At 34.1% G+C, this 20,055-nt stretch overlaps 3 protein-coding genes across 5 annotated transcripts; 1 reads left to right on the top strand and 2 right to left on the bottom strand.

Moving 5' to 3' along the window:
- Window positions 1–5,566, bottom strand: LOC105452446 (cyclin-Y). The gene is made up of 4 exons (XM_011693545.1): window positions 4,860–5,566; window positions 4,536–4,756; window positions 3,696–3,982; window positions 1–3,603 (listed from the first exon to the last, which is right to left on the bottom strand). The coding sequence occupies exons 1-4, from the start codon at window positions 5,089–5,091 to the stop codon at window positions 3,315–3,317; spliced, it is 1,029 nt and encodes a 342-aa protein (XP_011691847.1). The 5' UTR covers window positions 5,092–5,566; the 3' UTR covers window positions 1–3,314.
- A 750-nt stretch (window positions 5,567–6,316) lies between these two features.
- Window positions 6,317–18,453, top strand: LOC105452490 (myosin-2 heavy chain-like). The gene is made up of 42 exons (XM_011693619.1): window positions 6,317–6,695; window positions 6,856–7,035; window positions 7,115–7,308; window positions 7,398–7,413; window positions 7,733–7,812; window positions 8,092–8,269; window positions 8,544–8,753; window positions 8,908–9,048; window positions 9,107–9,512; window positions 9,905–9,909; window positions 10,254–10,301; window positions 10,395–10,436; window positions 10,517–10,654; window positions 10,735–10,830; window positions 10,984–11,115; window positions 11,198–11,308; window positions 11,400–11,495; window positions 11,572–11,712; window positions 12,082–12,114; window positions 12,200–12,283; window positions 12,428–12,520; window positions 12,591–12,749; window positions 12,824–12,916; window positions 13,000–13,059; window positions 13,225–13,314; window positions 13,400–13,546; window positions 13,735–13,830; window positions 14,090–14,152; window positions 14,230–14,325; window positions 14,858–14,941; window positions 15,008–15,151; window positions 15,363–15,410; window positions 15,485–15,629; window positions 15,761–15,981; window positions 16,095–16,337; window positions 16,430–16,510; window positions 16,598–16,735; window positions 16,823–17,011; window positions 17,086–17,232; window positions 17,383–17,630; window positions 17,743–17,935; window positions 18,018–18,453. Exons 1-42 carry the CDS (start codon window positions 6,471–6,473, stop codon window positions 18,222–18,224), a joined length of 5,541 nt encoding a protein of 1,846 aa, XP_011691921.1. The 5' UTR covers window positions 6,317–6,470; the 3' UTR covers window positions 18,225–18,453.
- Window positions 18,434–20,008, bottom strand: LOC105452445. 3 transcript variants are annotated; one of them, XM_011693542.1, is made up of 4 exons: window positions 19,188–20,008; window positions 18,961–19,048; window positions 18,705–18,849; window positions 18,434–18,618 (listed from the first exon to the last, which is right to left on the bottom strand). In XM_011693542.1, the coding sequence occupies exons 1-4, from the start codon at window positions 19,399–19,401 to the stop codon at window positions 18,463–18,465; spliced, it is 603 nt and encodes a 200-aa protein (XP_011691844.1). In that variant the 5' UTR covers window positions 19,402–20,008; the 3' UTR covers window positions 18,434–18,462. The 3 variants fall into 3 exon arrangements, with proteins under 3 accessions (XP_011691844.1, XP_011691845.1, XP_011691846.1); XM_011693543.1 differs by having other exon boundaries at window positions 18,705–18,786; XM_011693544.1 differs by lacking the exon at window positions 18,705–18,849.
- Window positions 20,009–20,055: the final 47 nt, after the last annotated feature.

The following is a 20,055-nucleotide window of genomic DNA, read 5'->3' as shown; positions in this document are numbered from 1 at the left end:
TTTCAGTAAACGTGAAAGATGCGACAGAGTGTAAATTTCATAGCCTTACAATATCTGCTCTGTAATTGGACAATAAGATTTACAATGAAAATAGATACAGGCGTGTTTTCTTTTTATGCAGATATTTATATGTATATGTACAAAACGATATTATTAATGTATTGGTAAATCTATTTATCACAAATTCATATTATATAAAAGCATCGGTCTCATAATATGTTAAAACGTAATATATTTATTACGTAAAGTTAAAAGTATCGTAGGAATCTGTACAGACGCTATAGGATGGAAGACTTAAAGGCGACCCTACATATGAAATATCACCTTCAAGCGCAAATGTTTTGTTTTTCTTTTCTTTTTTTTTTTATCCAGTGCTCGGGTAACTACTAACAAAGTGGTACGGTTTATGATACACACGTTTATACGAATCTTATACGAATTCGGCAATTTATTTACAGGACGCAATAAGACTCGAAGATTGTCTTCATAATGAATATCTATTTATAAAAATAGTCATGCGCGTGTGAAAAGTTCTATAAAGATTTTTTGTCGGAAAAATCAGAATCGTGATTGAAAAACAAACGAAAACCACAGTGCAGTACACATTCTTTCCGTGTTATGTGTGTGTGTGTGTGTGTGTGATGTGCAATAGTCTATACATTATAATTTTAACAACATTTTGGCATCGCACAGTGTTATTAATTGCTCTGTAAAGTTGTATAAACACTACCGCAGCGTACATAGCGTGTGTATGTACGTACGTAGTTTACCTATGATATATAATAATGCAGTAAAAATATATCTTTATTCATCGGACAGGCGAAAATGAAAAACTGTAATATGGACAGAAATTGCAAATATGTTACATATTACGCTTCGTCGATTCGGCATATAGCTGTACAATGCGTCAAAAGCCGAGACACACGCACGTCACATTTCGTTTACTCCCCCCACGTACAATTGGACTTTACAGCCGCTCTTATTATAAATTCGACCGTTTCAACACTCTGACTTTCATGTAATAAAATATAAAAATAATAATAAATCGTAATTATTCCTCCTCCGTCAACGGCGTTCTGAAAATCCAACGGAACTCTCAGATTACACTTTAATTCTTACAGACGTAACGACAGTCATACAATGTAAGACTTATCTTAATATTTAAAGTTCTAACCGGTAGGTACAAAATATTAAATTATATCGTACACAATTAGTAGCACGTATGATACACGATTATATTATATTAATGGTACTTTAATGGTATTCCAATTTCACCTTGTCATACAGTAAAATGTGAATATGATACAACTTCTAAGTTTCCTTTCCCTTCTTTAGTGAGCGTGTTCCTCGATGATCTTTGGAAGATTTAATTGCATGCTTTACGTAGAAATGAATATTTTACGTAGCTGTCAGAATTAAATACTTTACAGCAGTTTTTTACGGCCATAGAAATGTGTGATGTTCGCGATTTCTTTATTACATTAAAAAGACTGTTGAATGTTTATTCAACACCTGTAAAGCATCTAAAAGTAATGCGTATTGCATTATGAAAAGAACAAACGAAACGTGGACTTATATAATATCATCAAGTTAACTCTCTTTCCAATAATCCTGACAGAATAGATTGATTACAAATGAAATTCCATCATTTAATAATGTGAATAACCTTGTCAGACTGAGTAATCTTATAAGAGAAAAAAAGATGTAAACCCTGATATCATGGCTTATCCTTATCTCGCGCATTATCTAAAGTTATAAATCCATGGAAGTAGCGCCATATAAAAGCAATTATTCAGACTAATTTATCCGTGCCTTTTCATTCTTAATAAGCTATAAAGGCTGATTTGCTAATATTTAACGCTATTATAGTATACTTATTGTAAATGGTGTTCTCTTGCTATGTACTATCATTCAAAGTACGTAAATCACCTATCAAATCCGATATATTTAATTAAAGTGTCAAAAATTTTTTTAACAAATTATTATTACGCTATACATTTGTTGATTAAAGCAAATTGTACTAATAATAATGTTAATAATTCTAAATCAAAGTAAAATGAAAACAAACAATGGTGTGTGCTGACATTACAGAAATATATCAGAAAAAAAGTACATAGAAATATAATATGTATTAAAAAAAAAGAGTATAATCTTAATTCTCTAAATCCATGATAATTTCTTTCTCATGTAATAATTTTTCGATGTACACGACAGTGAGAAAATAGAAGCAAATCAAAAAGAAATATATTAATACACTTAAAAGTATAATTTCGATCAAATATCAAGGCGACATGCATTATAGCTTGCAAATTTCTAATTGGATTATCTCGATAAATTACATAGCGTTTTATTAACAAATATCAATGATCTTTAATTTGAAGCATGCTGCATATATCTTCATCTTTTAGAATATTATTAGTAAATCAGCCGTAAGTTTGATTCTTATTAAATTCAGTCAATATATAAAATGCTTTGGATAATGAATAGTTGACTAATATATATCACAAGTTATTTTCTCCTATAAGGACAGTACAGATAATGCTACGACTAAAAACTTTTTCCTTTCTCACCCTTTTGTTTTTCGTCAATACGCCTCACATTCTCGTATGCTTTGTTATATATCCACATTATAAGGTCCCAGACAGTAGAATCTTTGCACAATTAACAGAAACGTGATTGATATTTATTGATAAATAAGATTAATATTTAAATCTTTCTTTTTTTTTTTAAGTAATTTTAGCGTGATACAACACGAGCAAAATCAAAGTGGTTTAGGAAATGTATCTTAGAACAAAGACCAATCTAAAATCTTTTTCTCTATCGACGCGCCTCACGATTCTTTAGTACAGATAACAAGAATGCAAATATTGTATTATTGGAAATTATAACTGAATTGAGAAACGTCTAAATTTTTAGAGTATATATATATATAATGATTAAAGATTGTTATTGCAAACAATGGAAATTCTTCCGTTATGGTACAACTTAGCCGCACGGTACGGTACGGTACATGCGATATTTTTACATCTAGTTTGGACACTATGTAAAAACGGTTTGCCGCGAGAGAGAGAGAGAGAGAGATGTATACAATACATCGAATATATCCCATCAATAATCAATAACGGAGATGTAACACAAGCGTTTGGTAGAATCCAAACGATCTCTCTTTCAAAAATCATTAAAATCGATCGGTAACAACGAACGTCTCTACAAATTTCTTCCCTTTTTCACGTACCTCCATTTAAAATCTGAGCAGTGCACCCACACGCCCCTTTCGTGTTTTAACATCCGTGTTTTACATCCATACGTATGTTTTAAGATAAAATAGCGATGCTACGCCTAGGTCCGCCTATGCACACATTGTCTAAGCTGGACCACTTTTTAATACCGGTACGTAGAGCCTCGGCCGTGACCTTGTCCTCGTAAACCCTGGACATCGCCTCCAGCTTCTGCGCCTTCTCCTTGCTAAGCGGCTCGCTCGGGAATGTCAATTCGTTCGCTTCCGCGAGTGTACGAAGATCAAAGTAGTATTTGGCATATACACTCGAAGGAACATTTATGTTAAATTGCAGCATCTCCAGAAATTGCCTCTCCAATTCGTTCCTGGTTAGAAGTTACACGATTGTTTTTAATCTTCGCGAAAAGCGGACGCGTACAATGATTGCCAAGTGCAATTTGAGAAGAGAGAGACTTACATGTCTTCCACCGTGATGTCCTTCAGTATTTGACAGTAGTCCACGTTCCACACCGCCTGATCGTCCCAAACTTTGGACGCCAACAAAATAGCTCCCAGCACTATGCGCTTCCAGTTAGCCGGCGTTATGTCTATTTCTGCGTAAGTAAGTAGGCGTTCAAGGTAAACCAACGTTATGATGGCACATTCAGCGGTGAGCTGAGCGGCGTTGAACAGCGTCCTTATAAATTTGTATATCTGCTTGTGCTCCGGATTATGCTTGTCGTAATCCTCCGAAACACCGTCCCTCTGAAAGGATAGATTTACTCAAGCGTTGCCCTCACTTAACGTATTGCGCAAGAAAAAGTCTCAAGGTTTATCTGTATATCAATCGTGCGGTTGGTATTAAATGAGTAAAAAAAAAATAGGAGATACGAAAATCTAGAGAATGTGCAGTCGTGGACATATCGGTTGCGACACTTTTTTTTTAATAGGCTTCAAAACGTACTAATATTTTGCAAATGCGAACCACGATTGGTGTACTGTCTCTAGACTAGTCTAAAGATAAGTACATCGTCGCATTTGCAAAATATTAGTCACCTATAAAATATATATTGTACATATTAAATATATTCTAAAAACCTGTGAAAAAAAAGTGTCGCAATCGACATGTCCACAGCTGTACATTCTCTAGATTTTTCGTATCTTCTATTTTTTACTCATTTAATACCAATCGCATGATTAATACAGATTAGATAAATCTCAAGACTTTTTCTACAACTGTACACAAAAACATAGAAATAGATCACCGCTCTACAGAGGCGGCTAAATGCACACGTCCGAATCTCTTTGACATTATTACCGTTAACGGATGCAGTTTCTCATCAAATATGTCGATCTGTCGCTGCGACGTTCTATTCTTAATATGGTAATAAACGGCTAAGGCAACGCATTTGACGGTATTTTTCAAGTTAGGTTGTGAAACCGTGCTGTCGTCTAAATATATTGTACTGCAGCTGCTACTCTTCTTCAAAGGCCTTGTGTCCGCTATTTGATGTTGGCTCTTCTTCCTCACCATGCCATCTAGAAAAGAGAAGACCCAGGTGGGTGGACGATCAAATGCGCATCCGTCGCCACGGACCGGCCTTCTCCCGGGCCAACCAGGACTCCAGGGTGATATACCCACTCTCGATAGCTTGCTTGGAGCGCTCCATGAAGATAGTGCCAGCGCACGGGTGCAACGACGGATCGGAGTCCCAGTCCTCCGGCTCGCGTTCACTGATATGTTGCAAATTATTAACGCTAATCCCACCCTCGGGCAGGTGCTCCTCCAGGTTGCGCGTGGCGCACTCGGGCCCGACCTCCTTGCGCCCGACCTGTGGACTGGAGTAGACGCAACAGCTATTCTTGTTCCCCATGTTCCCATGTAAACTCTAAAAACCGGTGCCAGAGAGTATGCGCCCAGGTGTGTGTGCGCGCCTTCCCGCCCGTCAGCACTTGGCGCGCGCGGGGTCACGCTTGCAGTCTCACACAGTTTGCACGCGGAGCGGCCGCGGCGGATGCGCGAGAGCGAGTACGCGACACGGTTCTGGTGGCTTGACGTTAGGTAGGTAGGCAGGTGGGTAGGTAGGTAGGTAGGTAGACAGGTAGGTAGGTAGACAGGTAGTAGGTAACACGCTCGCTACACCTCACATTTCGTTGTGCGATAAACGATCAGCTGACGGGGCCGTTCGTGCGACTGGTGACGCGACTCGCTCGCCCGCGGCTCGTCTGGCTCATGTCGGCGACGCTCGCCAAAAAAAGCAGCTCGCGCGCGACGGGGACCTCCTCGCGCTCCTCGGTCTCCGCCAGGCGGAGGGCTCCCTCTTTCTCACCCTCTCTTTCTCCTTCCTTCCCCTCCCACTCTCCCTTCCTCTCTGTCGCGCTTTCTCTCTCTCTCTCTCTCTCTCTCTCTCTCTCTCTCTCTCTCTCTCTCTCCTTCTCGGGGAGGACGGCAAGAGGCGGTCGTCCCGCGATCGTCAGAGAACGAGGTGGCAACGCCTCGGTGCCGCGTTCACGCCGGCCGATTCTGCTTCCGGCTGTACGATCGCACCCGAGCTACGCGGTCGGCCGCGGTCGCGACTCGCAGCAGCGCGACTCATTGTCGCCGCACAGCAATCCCATCCTCGTCGCTCGCGCGTCTATCCGGCTCCCGCACCTCGGACGTTCCGCGAACGCGCTCTTTCGACGAACTGCGCGACTCCTCCGAATACTCCGATCCCTGCGCCCGCGCCTCCCCAGTCCCCCCCAGCCTGCACCACGATCGCGCACCGTCTTGGGAGATGCGAACGCGCCCGGAGCAAAATTAATTATATCTAAAGCAGAATTTCTAATTATACGATTCCCGATTGCCCTTAGTCTAATTAATCTATTTTTATTTATTATTAATACCATGTATGGTTTTTCTTCTTTTTTTTTTAATGTAGATTTGACGTAAGAAAAGGATGTTTTCATGTGGACACGCACATGCGCTCGCCAATCAGAAATTGATTTATTAATGAATGCTCCGCTTTTTAACGTTGGTGCAGCCCTCTCGTTGCGCTTGTCACTCGTGGTTCCCCCCCCCCCACTTTCCGTCTCCGCTTATCCCGTGCGACGTCACTGTCACACTAAAATGGCGAGATAGTGTGTTGACATTGTAGCTCGCAGCTGTCCAAGCAGTCCAAGGTTCTCGTCGGGAACCCCGCAGGTGTAGGGAGACCTCAAATCCGTCAGTCCGGCGATCGCTCGGGATCGCGCTCGCGATCGGGACGTCGCGATGCACTCGGTCAGCGCCAGTCTGCCGAGCACCACGGACGTGAGTGACGTCTCGACGTTGGTTAAGCGGGACCAGGACTGCCGTGCGGCGACCGACGTGGACACGGGCGGCGAGCCGTGCGGCGAGACCGAAGGCCTACGTATCCTCGATGAGTTCCGCAAGCTGTACGAGAGCCGCATCGAGAAGATCGATCGGGAGCCCGGCGGCGAGTCCGATCGGGTCTCCGTAAGCCCTTGTTATTTTTATACATTTAGTTTGCGTTTTATTGTCAGTTCTGTCGGCGTCTCTTTATACGTGATTTTTCCAATCTTTGGAAATTGCGGCTTAGTAACTATTGTTTTATTTACATTTGAGAAATTTGCGTTATCAAAAAATCACTTTGCAGATGAAGTTGCAAGTGATGAGCGACTGGATTAAGGATTTAGGGGAGCAAAATATGATGTTGGTGCATACGGTGGAGGATTTGGAGCAGGCTGCGTGTAGCAGAGTTAAATTACTAGAGGAGAAGCTGAAACAATCGTCGCAGATGGTCGTGGATAATTTAAGATCCGACAATTCGGAGAAGGCAAGAGAGGCAAAATCATTTATTTTTGTTCAGTAACATCTTATGATGAAATCAAGACGTAAACTCCTTTGTGTTACAGACTTTGAATACCCTTTCAAATCGCGTCAGTCAGTTGGAAAAGGATGAGGAGTACCTTCAACAAAAAATAGAGTATCTGCAGAGCGACATAAGGGGATTATTGGAGGTGATTCGTCGCGCGCGCCGGCAGAACGTTTGGAGTCTCGAGGGTATCACGTTCTTCGAGATTCAGCCAGAGGACATACCGGTTCCAGAGTAAGAGTTCATCGTGTTATCAATTAATATATATTTTTTATGCCCTTTTTGCAAAATGTTTAATAACGAAATTTGTTTTGCTGTTACAGCTGTCTCTGCAGTCAGGTAAATATGTGCATAAACGCAGCCAAAAAGCTTCGATTTGTTCTGGATATAGAGCATGACAATTTCAAATATTGAGTTATTAAGCAAAAACATATACTATACCATGTGTTCACCATACGAGCCAGAAAGTTTTTCTTAACTCCCTACACCTTTATTAAATTGAATTATTATCATATACACACATATACGCATATATTCGTTGAATAAACTGCTAATAGTCCCATTTGACGGAGTACTATGTTTTTCAAAAAAATTATTATTATTATTAAGTATATTAATATTTCGCGGTACTACACTCAACTATATGTCTTTAAATCAGGAGCAGACTGATACTGACCACATAAAATCCTTGAATCTGCAAATAGAACAACATCAGGAAAATGAAAGAAAAATGATCAGGTAAGATATGTGCAAAAATTTTAATTATTATTTAAAATCTTTATTATTTTTTAAAATATATATAATGTAATTATTATCTCTGCTTCGAATCTTCATATATTTATATTAAAACAATGTAATTCTATTATATTTTTAGATTTTTTGTCTTTCTTTTTTAAAATTTTATATATTTTATATATATATTTATATATATATATATATATATATATATATATATCTTTGCATGGACATATAAATACTAAATAAATACATATAAATATAATAACATACATTTTCCAGATCTCAATTGGAATTGGAAGGAAAATTAGCGAATCTTACAACAGAATTGTCAGTAAAGGATGATACTATAAAAAAATACGTTTCTAGACTTCAGTCCTTTTGCGAGAAGCTCAAGGAACATGCTAAACAAACGAATCAAGTTATTAATTACCCAATGACTTCTGATCAAGATTTTAATGTAAGTGTATTTTTCATAATTATTGCGCAAATAAAAATTTATTTTAATGAGTTTTTGTATTAGTTTTTAATTCTTGTAATTAATTTAGAGGCAATCATGTTGTAGCATATATAAAAATTAGAACAAAGAACTACTTTGTTACATTGTAATAGTTGCTTTTACACGCTAGTTACACGTTAAAACTTTACACTTTACAAGCAAGAGATAAGATATAATTCGCGTGTCATTATTGGTAATCAAAAGAGTCTTTTAAAATCTATGTTGCTGTGTTCAGATTATCTTAACACCTGACATTCTGGAAAGTGTACTAGATGCGAAAGATAGGGAAAACAAGAGCTTATATCGGCAACTCCAGGATGTTGAATCCAAGCTTATGGTGTATACTTACGAAAACAATGTTGACACAATTAATCTACAGCTACAATTGGAAGAAAAATGTAAAAAAGTACAGCAACTCGAGGACAAAGTGGCTCGCCTCGAAAAAGTTGGTTTATTATATTTAAAAATATTTTGTGTGTAAATTAATGTTATTAATATTTTATTTACCATTTAAACGATGTATCTTATTTTAATTTTTTAAAATTATATATATATATATATATAATCTGTCATTTTTACATATATTTTATTGGTTTCAGGGAGCTGCAGAAACAAAGGATACACTGACGGCGGAGATCGTGGCACTGGAAAAACAAAATTATCATGCTAATATGGGTAACCTTTTGAAGGACGACTTGATTAAAGAGATGCGCAAAGAACTGAAGCAAACAACTTTAGAGGTACGACGCTTGTCTGTGAAGTTTTGAATGCATAAACTTACATTTTCTACATTTCTAGAAGACCCTACCTGCCTTCCGTTCTCGCAAGCATAATTCTAACAATCGTATCACTAAGATGAAATCCCATGAGTCCCCTGAGCAATTTCCAGTATCAAGCCTCCTACATACATCCACCCAGCGAAAGAACGATTTTACATTTTCGCACGACGATTCTGGGGCAATATTAAATTGTGGCAAACGAAATTTATCAACGATTAATACAAAGTTGCAAAATAGATTGCTTAATCTACAGAGCCAGTCTCGATCTCACGTAGATATTCAAGCTGGTCGATATAAATACATAAAGAATATTGACAAAAGAATTCTTCAGACTGCTAGAAAATTGTCACCTCCGTGTAAAGATAATAATTTAGATCGAGTTACACCAGACACTTATGTTTATTCCGCATCACATATTCAAGATAGCATTAATGATTGAATCTTGAAATGATATGAAATAAATTGAAGTGAATTTATATTTTTGCATCAAGACATCTTACAAAATTAAATGTTTTTTAACGAAAATTGACATTTTCTAATAAGAATTTTTTAAAATCAAATGTGCGAAACAAGGTAAACACAAATTTCTATATCTCGATCATTATTTCCTTTCTAAAGTCTGTATAAAATGAGATCGATAATAAAATATGTCCTTTTAAATTAATAAATTGTTAGATATTTAGATTCTTAATAAATAAATTTATGCACTCACGAATTTGTATGCAATTTATGATCAACAATTTTTATATATTATATTATTAATGTGTTAAAATAATCTAGTGAATTGGTTTTATATACAATATCTGTGAAAAACAAGAATATGTAAATCAACATGATTGCCTCACTTATAAAATTAACATAGTCATTTCAAACATGAACATCAATCAAATATTATATAATAATTTTATGTATATATGTTACCGTCAAAATCCATAATCGTTAAAATTAATCCAATTTCACTAATTACTAGTTTTTAATTTAGTTGAAACGAGGTCTATAATTGCACTATCCATTTTCGATTTTACGTCTAATCAACCATTCTAGTTTTAACTAGTGATTCGGATTTTAACTAATTATAGGTTTTGACGGTAACATATATATATATATATATATTCCAAAGTTAGTTTTTTTACTGTTATATATTTATTCTTTCTACATTATTTCAGGATAGGAGTTCTCGAAAATTTCACATTGATACGAATATTTCTCCGGAGGTTAGTCAAATAAAAAATGTTTAAACATATATAACATAATATTATGTTAAAACATATTGTGTATAATAATATTTTGTTTCTTTGTCTGTCTAGGAATGTCCTCTGCCTTCAATAGATACTTCACATTCTAAAAAGGTATGTTTGCTTTTAATTTTTTAATGTTTTATTTTTATCGTGTATTATATTGTAATATTAATTAATGTGACTTCTTCCAGTCAAACGTAAACAGCGCACGGCAATTCAGATTGATGGAAGAATTTAGAGTGTGCACCGTGGAAGCTCAAGCAGCAACAGAAGACATTCGCGAGGAGATAAGCACCGTTGTTTCGGCATTTAATTCACGACACCAGAATGTACGTCTGAGCCAATAAATAGACTAACATAAGTGTTCGTGATACAATTAGCGATTGATGTTAATTTAATACATTTTCAGTACGAAGAATTAAGCAAGATGGTTACTAATGTACAAAGTTACTTGGCAAGAACGCGAGAAGGCCTAATAGAAGCGATCAACAGACTAGAATTACAAGTAATATTTATATATAATATATATCAAAACGTATGCCTCTCTTGAATGATTATATCATTGAAATACAGTTCCGTATTTGAACTGTTATATTATAGTATAAAATGATTACAATTTTATCATTGCAATTTACTATCGAAAAATATCTCTTATCAGGAGGAGGAGAGACTGAGGCACAGCGAAAGAATTGTGAATGGCAATCTTAAACTGAAGGATATAAAAAATGAAATTAATCATGCTCAATCAGAATTGTCTCGTTGCATTAATGGTATGCAGGGGAATATACAGGTTCGGAACTTTATTGAATAACTATTTTATAAACACTATCCAATTGTTTTTCGTCATAATTGAAGTATGAAATAAATTTTAGGAATATAATGAATCAGAATATACAGAAGCGTGTATCAACAATGATTTACTAAGTGTGGTAATGGAAGAAGTTGAACAAATATTGACTAATTTGCAATTATTCCAAACTCAGGTTGGTTCAGAAAGAAAGCAGAAGAAAAATAGTTTCGCTTCCAACTTAACGGCATACGTATTACATAAATACTGTTTTTTTTTTTTTTTAGGGTGGCTGTGTGACGTCAATACTAAAAGGATTAAGAAGTCAGCTGTGCACTATAGATGGTTCTTTAAAGGATTTACAGAAAAAAACCGGTGAAGTGGTAAGTATCTTAGGAAAACATATATATTATATAAAATAGTATCTCATATATTTCTAATGAACAATTATCTATGCAGCTATTAAACAACGAAGTCGCAAAAACGACGTTCTGTGAAAGGGAAAGCAGATTGGCTAAATACGAAGAAGAAGTCGATTGTGCTCATACAAAAATGCAAGATGTATTGGAAACGTTTCTTTCCACAAAACAGGAAGAAAAGGTTGTTGTTTGCAATTTTTATATGTATATGTATATTAGATTGATTAAAAAGACTTTCTGTAAATGACCGACTAAAAAAGATTTTAAAAATTTTATTAGAATTTTTTGGAAGAAATAAAATTTTCTTACGTAATTAACATTAAAATTTTAAGTTATTAACTTATTAATTTAAATAATTTTTTTTATATTTTAAAGTTTTATCAAACCGCTTTGAATTTTGTTTATATTTAAAATTAAATTCTTTATTGACGTAGGACGACTTTTTACTTACATAATAAAGAGGAACAAACGAGTCTTTTGCTCAATCTAGTATAAATACAAATAATATATAGATTAAAATAATTAATTTAATAAATATATTGTTTTACAGGAGCAGTTTTCTCATAACACTTATGATAATCAGGTATTAAAACAAGTATATATATTGCATAGATGCTTTTTCATTTTTTAATTCACGTATCTACAATATATCTACGTATGCGTTACAGGAAATAAATGACATAATAAAAACGAAAGAAGATTTACATAAATTAAGAAAGGAATACGATGATCTAAAACTCGATATGATTCAGGTAATTAAATGTATGAGTTTTTAATTTACTTTTTATTATAAAAACAAACTATATTTAACAAATAAACTATTTGTAACAACTCACATGTAAATTATTTATTGATAAACTTATATGCAATATATATATATATGTATATGTTTATAGCAAACGTGTCAATTGAAATATGATGAAAGACTGAATAAGTGGAAAAATCGTGTAATTGATTTGGAAGACCAAATTAGAATGTTGCAACATGAGGTAAACATCATTTAGTTAAATAGAAGAACTTATCTTCAATTCTGAGCTATACAACGTTTCTCTGTAACAGGCAAAATGCAAACAAGAAGCAATTAATTTTTTAAAGAACAATATTCAATCTATGGAGAAGGAACTGATTGCTGCACGAACAAAGGCAGAAAATTATAGACAAAGTCACAGCAAGGATAACATGGAACTGAGAAAGAAGATAATAGAACTAGAAAATATTGTAAGCATTAATTTTTTTCTACGTCTTAAAATCATCATTAAGATCGACACTGACCTCAGAATTCTGGGCTTTAGATCAAAACGCAGAAAGAAGTGGAGAATGATCTTAGAAAAAATTTAAATAATGTATCAAACATTAAAAAATCTACAGAAATCTCAAATACTTTCGTGAGTAATTTTCTAATCATACAAATACATGTTTGTACATTTCCTTTTTCTTTATTAAAAATTTTTCCATTTTTATTCCAAAGCATACCGAGTGCGGCACAGAAGCAACACTTTTGCGTTGCGATTATCCATCCAAACATGAGGTAACTATTGAAACTATATATGTATATAAAATTAAACGCTATTTACGAGACACTTATGGAGATGTGAAGATTTCATGATAATAATGAAATATACATTTTGCTTGTGTATATTAATTCTTCTTTACAAGATAATAATAGTAACAATGTCTTTTGTACTTGTTCCAGAATATATCTCACTTGTTCAAAATTGTACAAGACGCTGTGCAATCTGCAAAAGTGGCGGTACAAGACTTTGAGAGTGAACTTAAAAAATTGGTTTGTATCTTTTCACTATCGTATTAATATCAGGTATCGCTACAGAGACTGTTATAATCTATTACAATATTATATCTATTTACAGATACGCGAAGAATCATCTCTCTCCTCCGTTTCGGCAAAATCTGCTGTGGCACTGACCGACTCGTTAGGAAAATGTAGAGATAAATTGGATGCTTGCTCTCACGAATTGAACAAACTTAAAAGTGCTGTATATTCGAAAGAAAAACTTGTAAGTTATACCTGTTATTATTGATATGTGACAAAATTATATATGTCCGTAAATAATGTAAAATAGTACACATAAACATTTATATTTTGTTTCTGAACAAAATTAAATCTTTTCTTATGGATAAATACATTTGAAAGCATTACATATTATATAATTGAATGTAAATTAAAGAATCAAAATCATTTTAGTTAGAAAATATGGAGGAAGTCGTACGGATACAACGGCACTCGTTATCAATGAGCCAAGCGGAAGTAAAAGATTTGTATCAAAAGCTGCAAGAAAAGGTAAATTGTTTTGTGTATATTTTAAGCGATAAGCAGAAGAGATGTTACTACATGAGTTTTTTGGATTGAAAGTACAATACTCGCGTTTTTTTTTTAATTAAGAACTTTCAATTGTTGAAATTATTTATGCTTTTCAATGTATTTTGTGCATTAAACGGCATGTTAATTAAAATGCAAGCACAGAAATTCTACCGTCTTGTCAAGAATGAAATTTGGAGGTATGTATGGTGTTGGAATATAAAAAGAAATCTTTTTACAGATAGATAAACAAGGCCTTACAATCGCACAATATGAGAGAGAAAAGAACGAATTGCTGAAGCAGGTTTGTCCTTTTTTTTTTGCGCTATCGTGCTTAGCTATGGTAAGAGATACTTTCTAACATCGTACGATGCGTTGCAGAATGAACTTCAAATACAAACTATCGGACACTTACAAGATGCCGTTGTTGAAGCTAAGCGAAATTTGGATCAGATGGCCCATAAAACGATCAGTGATGTGAGTGAGCTGAGGCCAGCGATATCGTCTTCAGCCTTTAGTCATAGAAACGTGCATGATGTTTAAATATGAATTATAAATAGACTAAATTGCCATATAGTTTTTGCGGTCACATATATTTATTATAATTGTAAATATTGTCGATATTATAAATGCTTATTAAAAATTGTGACTCTCGAATATGCGGACTATCACATTTCTCTTCGCCTTTAATGTCTTTACGTTGTGACGATTGCGAACGCGATGAAATATGAGTGCCATGCATGGCGTGTGCTCGTTTAATTAAAACATTTAAAGCTTTTGTGATACTGTATTCGAATATCTTGTTCACGGAACGACAAGAGATTGTGGCATGTACAACATGCTGTCTGGATTAACAAGTGTCCTAGATGATCAAATTTTAGCTGTTGCATTTTGCAGTTAACAAAATAACACGATGAATGAACTACCGATTTTGCGTGAGTGTCCTCTGTTCCTTAACTTAAAAAAAAAAGCGGATTGTACGGAGAATGCATTGTAAGTATCTTTACAGCTTTCCAAGAAGGATGAAACTATACGTGAATTAACGATGCGCATCGATGTGACGCAAGATCAATATAACGATTGTTTTACAGAGGTAAATAGAAATTATTTATATTAAGAAATTATTTCTTGATTAATCTATATTTTTTTATACGCAAAGGCAACTAATCAGGACATGCTGTTGGACTTGCAACGAGATGCTATTGAAAGTCTGCATAAAAGGATTCGTTGTCTGGAGTATGATAAACATTTAATCGCTATCACGTTACACGCAATATATTATTCAATTTTAAGCGGAGTACAGGTATGGTATATAGATTTTTGAATAATCTACAATTTTATAATGATCGACATAATGTGAGAAATCTTATGTATTTTTAATAAAGAAATTTGCATGTCAACAAGTGTTGTGTTTTCTAAAATAATTGTTAACGAATAATTTAAAAAATTATGCTCTTTTATAAAACGGATCTTTTATGAATTTTTTATTTATAACATTATTTGAATCTTTTCAGAAGCAAATACATGACTATGTAAAGGATTTCCGAGAACTGAAATGGAAGGTAAATTATTAAAAATATTTATATTCTACAATGATATTTCTGCTTCTTTGTATGTATATCGAATTTTGTTACAGATGGATAGTTTTGTAGAGACGAAGAATTACTCCAAAAGCAAATGCATAAACAAATCGTGTCCGATATATGAAGACAAAAATTGTGATACTCGAGATTTGGAGTACTGCTCAAATAGCAATACGTACGGAATGGAAGAATGTTCAGGTAATTTATCGCGTATAAGGTAAAATTAAAGCTTTTAGAGAATGTATTTTTCTCTAAAAGCTTTAATTTTACCTTACAAATTTACGATTTTACCTTACGAATTTACAAATGCAAGTCAATTGAAATTTTAGCGAAAGAAACGGAGATAAAAAACATCGCTCAGATACAACAATTAAAAACAGAATTGCGAAAGGTGAAAGATGCCGAGTGCGATTTGAGATGCGAAAATCAGCAACTTAAAACCAATTTGCAGCATCACGTATCAGATACTGACAGTCTGTTGAAGAAACTAGAGCAGAAGGCAACTGAATATAAGGAACTTTTTTTAAAACTAGAAGATGGAAAAAAAGAGGTAATCATGTCTACACTTTTTCATTATTTTTTTTTAATTATTCCCTTATTTTTATAATATCAAAACTTGTATATCGGTTTTTCAAAGAAAGTGAATTGATTAAAAATTTGTAGATCAATACCTTAAACGATCGAATCATCAGTAGCGAAGAAATTGTCAGACATCAATCTCAGGAACTTGAAAAGCTTCGGAAAAGGTTCATGAATGATCCAGAAACGGAAAATTTGTCCGAACTGAATGTATCGGAGCACGAAATGCTGACTGTTCTGTGTGATCGAATATACTCTTTGAAAATTCTACTGCAAAAGGTATCGGACAACATGATCAAATTGCAAGCGGATTACGAATTGCTTAAGGTACGTAAATAATTGTATCGACGTCTAATACTAGGAAACTAATAATAGGAAACGATTTACATCTATTGAGATATCAATCACATCTGTTCTAGAATGAAAACTCTATATTAAAGAATCAGAATGACATCACTGAAGCTCGAACTAAAGAAGATATCTTACAGTTGAAAGAAAGGGTAATGTACACACAACACGCATGTAACAAGCTTATATTTTTGTTATAAAAAAGATTAATATTTTACTACTTTGAATTTTTTATTTAGCTGAAAGAGGCACGCATAAAATTGCGTCAGACAGAAGACAGTTATCGCCAGCTGACTGAAGACTTCAATAAAGTCCAAAAACAACTAATGTCCGCAACAAAACGAGAAACTGATGCGCAAAAATTGTTAACGATTATGGTAATGCTTTATTATGAAACAGGTTTTATTGTCTTAGAAATATATGCTTGCTAAATTATTTATCAAAATTGTGATTGTCTCATTTAGGAAAGGGATTATCGTTCTAAGATTGTAGAAGTGGAAAATGAAGCTATCCGTCTTCGTGATTTAGTGGACAAACTGAGCGAGGAATTGGAAGAGACCAGAAGAACGTTGGAATCGAAAGATATCGCACTTGGCCAATCGCAAGAGAAATGCAAGCATTATGCTGATCATTTGAATACCATGCGCCAAGATGTATGCTTATATATTATCTAATAATCTCATATGAAGTAAATGGGTAAAATAAATCTTTGATTTGATATTTTCAGCTTGAGAGAGAAAAAGAGGAGTTAATGAAAGCCGAAAACGTAAATCTTGACTTGATTCAACAGTTGCAGGAATACATGAAAGAGAATTACCGTCTTGACCAACAGAAAATTTCACTGGAACGAAATAATTCTACATACATAACTGAGGTACGATACTTTTTTTTCTGTCGCTCGAATAAAGGATATTGATTTGAATATTTTCTTAATTCATCTCTAATGCATAATCATAATCAGTAGATATAATTTTTTTCTATTCGAATTATATTTACTTATTATCCACGTTATTATGTTCATTAGTTGGAAGACATGCGCAAATCTTGGCTCGAGTTGAAAAAGGAATGTCACTTGAAGGACCGATCTCTAACATGCATGTCAGCTGATTTAACGGAAACAGCAATGAGCAGATCAGAACTCTGCAAAGAATCTCAATACATAGTCTCGTGCATCCGCAACTGTATGGAGCAGCAGAAGAAATACAATAGAACTCTAGCAGAAAATCTGGAAAATAAGCAACAGCTTCTAATGCAGCTTGTGTTCGAGAAAAAGTAAGTACATATAATAATTCGAAATGTGTCTTTCGTAATTATCTAAAAATCAAGAGCGCTTTCCTTTTTTTCGATGTGTATATCTATTTATTTAAATAAAATTTGTTTTTAGAGCGCTATTAATTAAAATCAGGAAAATGAAACGAATTAATTTATTGGCGCAGAAATTGAAAAGAACGCACAAGTTAACTGGCAGAGGTTTTAGGAAAGCGCACGTAAACGGTTATATGTCACCATCAGTTGCAGCGCATCAGACTACGGACACAGATCTAATTTCGAACTTAAACTGTACAGATTTGCGCAAGGTTAGTACATTTTGTTAAAAACAAAAAAAGAAACTCTCAGCGTCGCTTGATATTTATATATTTGCTTCGTGCTTGTGTCTAGAAATATTCAACGAAACCAAGCAAGATTGGTCGACGTACATCAACGTGTGGCAATTCGTGGTGGTTTCCCAAGATGGAACATTTAATAAATGAGGTTCGTAAAAATAATCGGTGGTGGAATGAAAATTTTAAGAACGGAACGGAATCCGATACTTCGCTGGAAGAGAACCGTGACTACGGTTATCAGTCCTCTTCTACAAGCAAATGAAGGAAGAGAGGGGATTTATTTTGTTAAAGACTGAAGAAGTAATATGAAGCAAAAGTTTTAACGTTTGAATATACGGAACGTAGTAATTTGTAACGCGATTTACGTTAGTTTGTGCTGCGTTTTCTTTTATGTAGATGTAATTTTATACGTATATATACATATATATTAATCTAATGTATCCCTTTTTTTTTTAAATAAACAGACGTTTCTTGTGTAACGTGTGCGAGCATATCATCGTTCATTCATTTCCGTCGTCAAATCGCATGACAATACAGTGGTGAGTCGTACAAACGAGGTGCAATAATACGATATTTTCCAAATATGTTTCGCGAAAAAATTCAAGCACCATTTCAGCTTGATCCGACGTAAATATTTCTGCGCATTTTGGTGGATCCTAGGATTTTTTTTTAAATATGGAAGATAAATATAATCGATACGAAATTAATGTATGTAATTAAAATGCTCGATTAAAATAATTACCATAACGGTACATTCAAGAACACGTTCAAAAAAATATTTATACGTTTCTTCAACTGTGTTCCAATAGTTTGCAAGATAAAAACTGTGAGTTAAAAGCATTAATTTCATAATTGTCGCAATTTGTTGGTCAGTAAATTGGTTCTTCCTAAAATAGTTACATTGGCTCTAATTATACGTAAGTCGTAGGAAAAAAAACAGACATGAAGCAAAAATATCCCAGCTAATTAAAGGTATGAATAAGCGTTAAATATTTTACTTGAAAAACCTAAAAGTTTGCCATAGAAGTTTTGCAAGTATCTCTTTATTTTCCTTTTTGTACGGTATACTAGATAAAATCTTTTCCTCTGGAAAAATAGCACATATATTTATCGTATTTATGACAGATTTGAAATGTAATAAAAATATAAGTTACAAGACATTTATTGCTTATAAAGTTATATTACTGGTAATCCTAATAATTTTAATCAGAGTTCAAATTTTTACCAAGAAATTGCAAAATTGATTCTCGATCTCTTTGCTCTCTCATGTAAGTTATATCTTCGGACGTTATCAATTTAAAAGATAAATGATTGCATTGACCATGCAACGGTACACTATCAAATTTCCAAGGTCCGCATATATCGTCATAATTTGTATAGGTTTTCAACTCGGGCGCGGAATGTACTCTCCTAGATAAAATTCCCGTATCATCCGGCATGATACACTTCTTGGATAGAGACTAATTTTATATCTATTATCGCGTCCGTCTCCGTTTTATCAGGCCCGCTGTCACACACACGGGTTATTCATTTCTATGCTATGTACCAGTATTTCATAATGATTATATAGATATGTTGGTAGTATCTTTATTAAACACAGCATATCAATATTTGTGTGAAGTATCGAGTGAATATATAAGTAAGTCCATATTAACAAAAGAATTAATATTAAAAAAAAAACAATAAATTATCTAATTTTCTGTATAAATCTATACTTTCTACAGAGTTCCGGTCGAATAAATGGGCAATTATCAAGAGGCGTCGTAATATTCACAAGTTTATTCTTTTTGCCGTGTAATCATTTATAATTCATTATGAGTTGTCAATAAAATTAATATACAATATATTTTTAGAGCAAGAAATTGTTATACGTGTTACAAACTAAGAAAGGAAATACATAGTAATAGCAGCAGGAATAGCCTCTCCTATCTTACAAGATCTCCGCGTGCCAAAAATTCATTAGACGTTGCATATTTTAAATGTACTGTTACTTTATCGGTATTTTACGGTAATATTAACGGTGTATTATACTTTTATTAATTATTATTATTAATATTATTATTTATTATCATTAGCATTTTTTTATATATACT

Source organism: Wasmannia auropunctata, unplaced genomic scaffold, assembly GCF_000956235.1.
Source record: "Wasmannia auropunctata unplaced genomic scaffold, wasmannia.A_1.0 LD336031.1, whole genome shotgun sequence".
NCBI classification, from domain to species: domain Eukaryota; kingdom Metazoa; phylum Arthropoda; class Insecta; order Hymenoptera; family Formicidae; genus Wasmannia; species Wasmannia auropunctata.
Note: the sequence above shows the minus strand (reverse complement) of the source record. Positions and strands in the feature narration are given on the sequence as shown.

Bases quoted from the DNA above. Each gene is read 5' to 3' on its own strand.
- LOC105452490 (XM_011693619.1), top strand. From the start codon at position 6,471: ATGCACTCGGTCAGCGCCAGTCTGCCGAGCACCACGGACGTGAGTGAC. The intron at 12,750-12,823 runs GTAAGCATTAAT...TCTGGGCTTTAG, and splicing joins TAATAGAACTAGAAAATATT to ATCAAAACGCAGAAAGAAGT. The intron at 13,315-13,399 runs GTTTGTATCTTT...ATCTATTTACAG, and splicing joins AGAGTGAACTTAAAAAATTG to ATACGCGAAGAATCATCTCT.
- LOC105452446 (XM_011693545.1), bottom strand. From the start codon at position 5,091: ATGGGGAACAAGAATAGCTGTTGCGTCTACTCCAGTCCACAGGTCGGG. The intron at 4,757-4,859 runs GTGGGTATATCA...TCTCTTTTCTAG, and splicing joins CTCCAAGCAAGCTATCGAGA to ATGGCATGGTGAGGAAGAAG. The intron at 3,604-3,695 runs GTAAGTCTCTCT...ACTTCTAACCAG, and splicing joins GACATCACGGTGGAAGACAT to GAACGAATTGGAGAGGCAAT.
- LOC105452445 (XM_011693542.1), bottom strand. From the start codon at position 19,401: ATGCCGGATGATACGGGAATTTTATCTAGGAGAGTACATTCCGCGCCC. The intron at 19,049-19,187 runs GTAAAAATTTGA...CTATTTTTCCAG, and splicing joins ATCAATTTTGCAATTTCTTG to AGGAAAAGATTTTATCTAGT. The intron at 18,619-18,704 runs GTAATTATTTTA...AAAAAATCCTAG, and splicing joins TTCTTGAATGTACCGTTATG to GATCCACCAAAATGCGCAGA.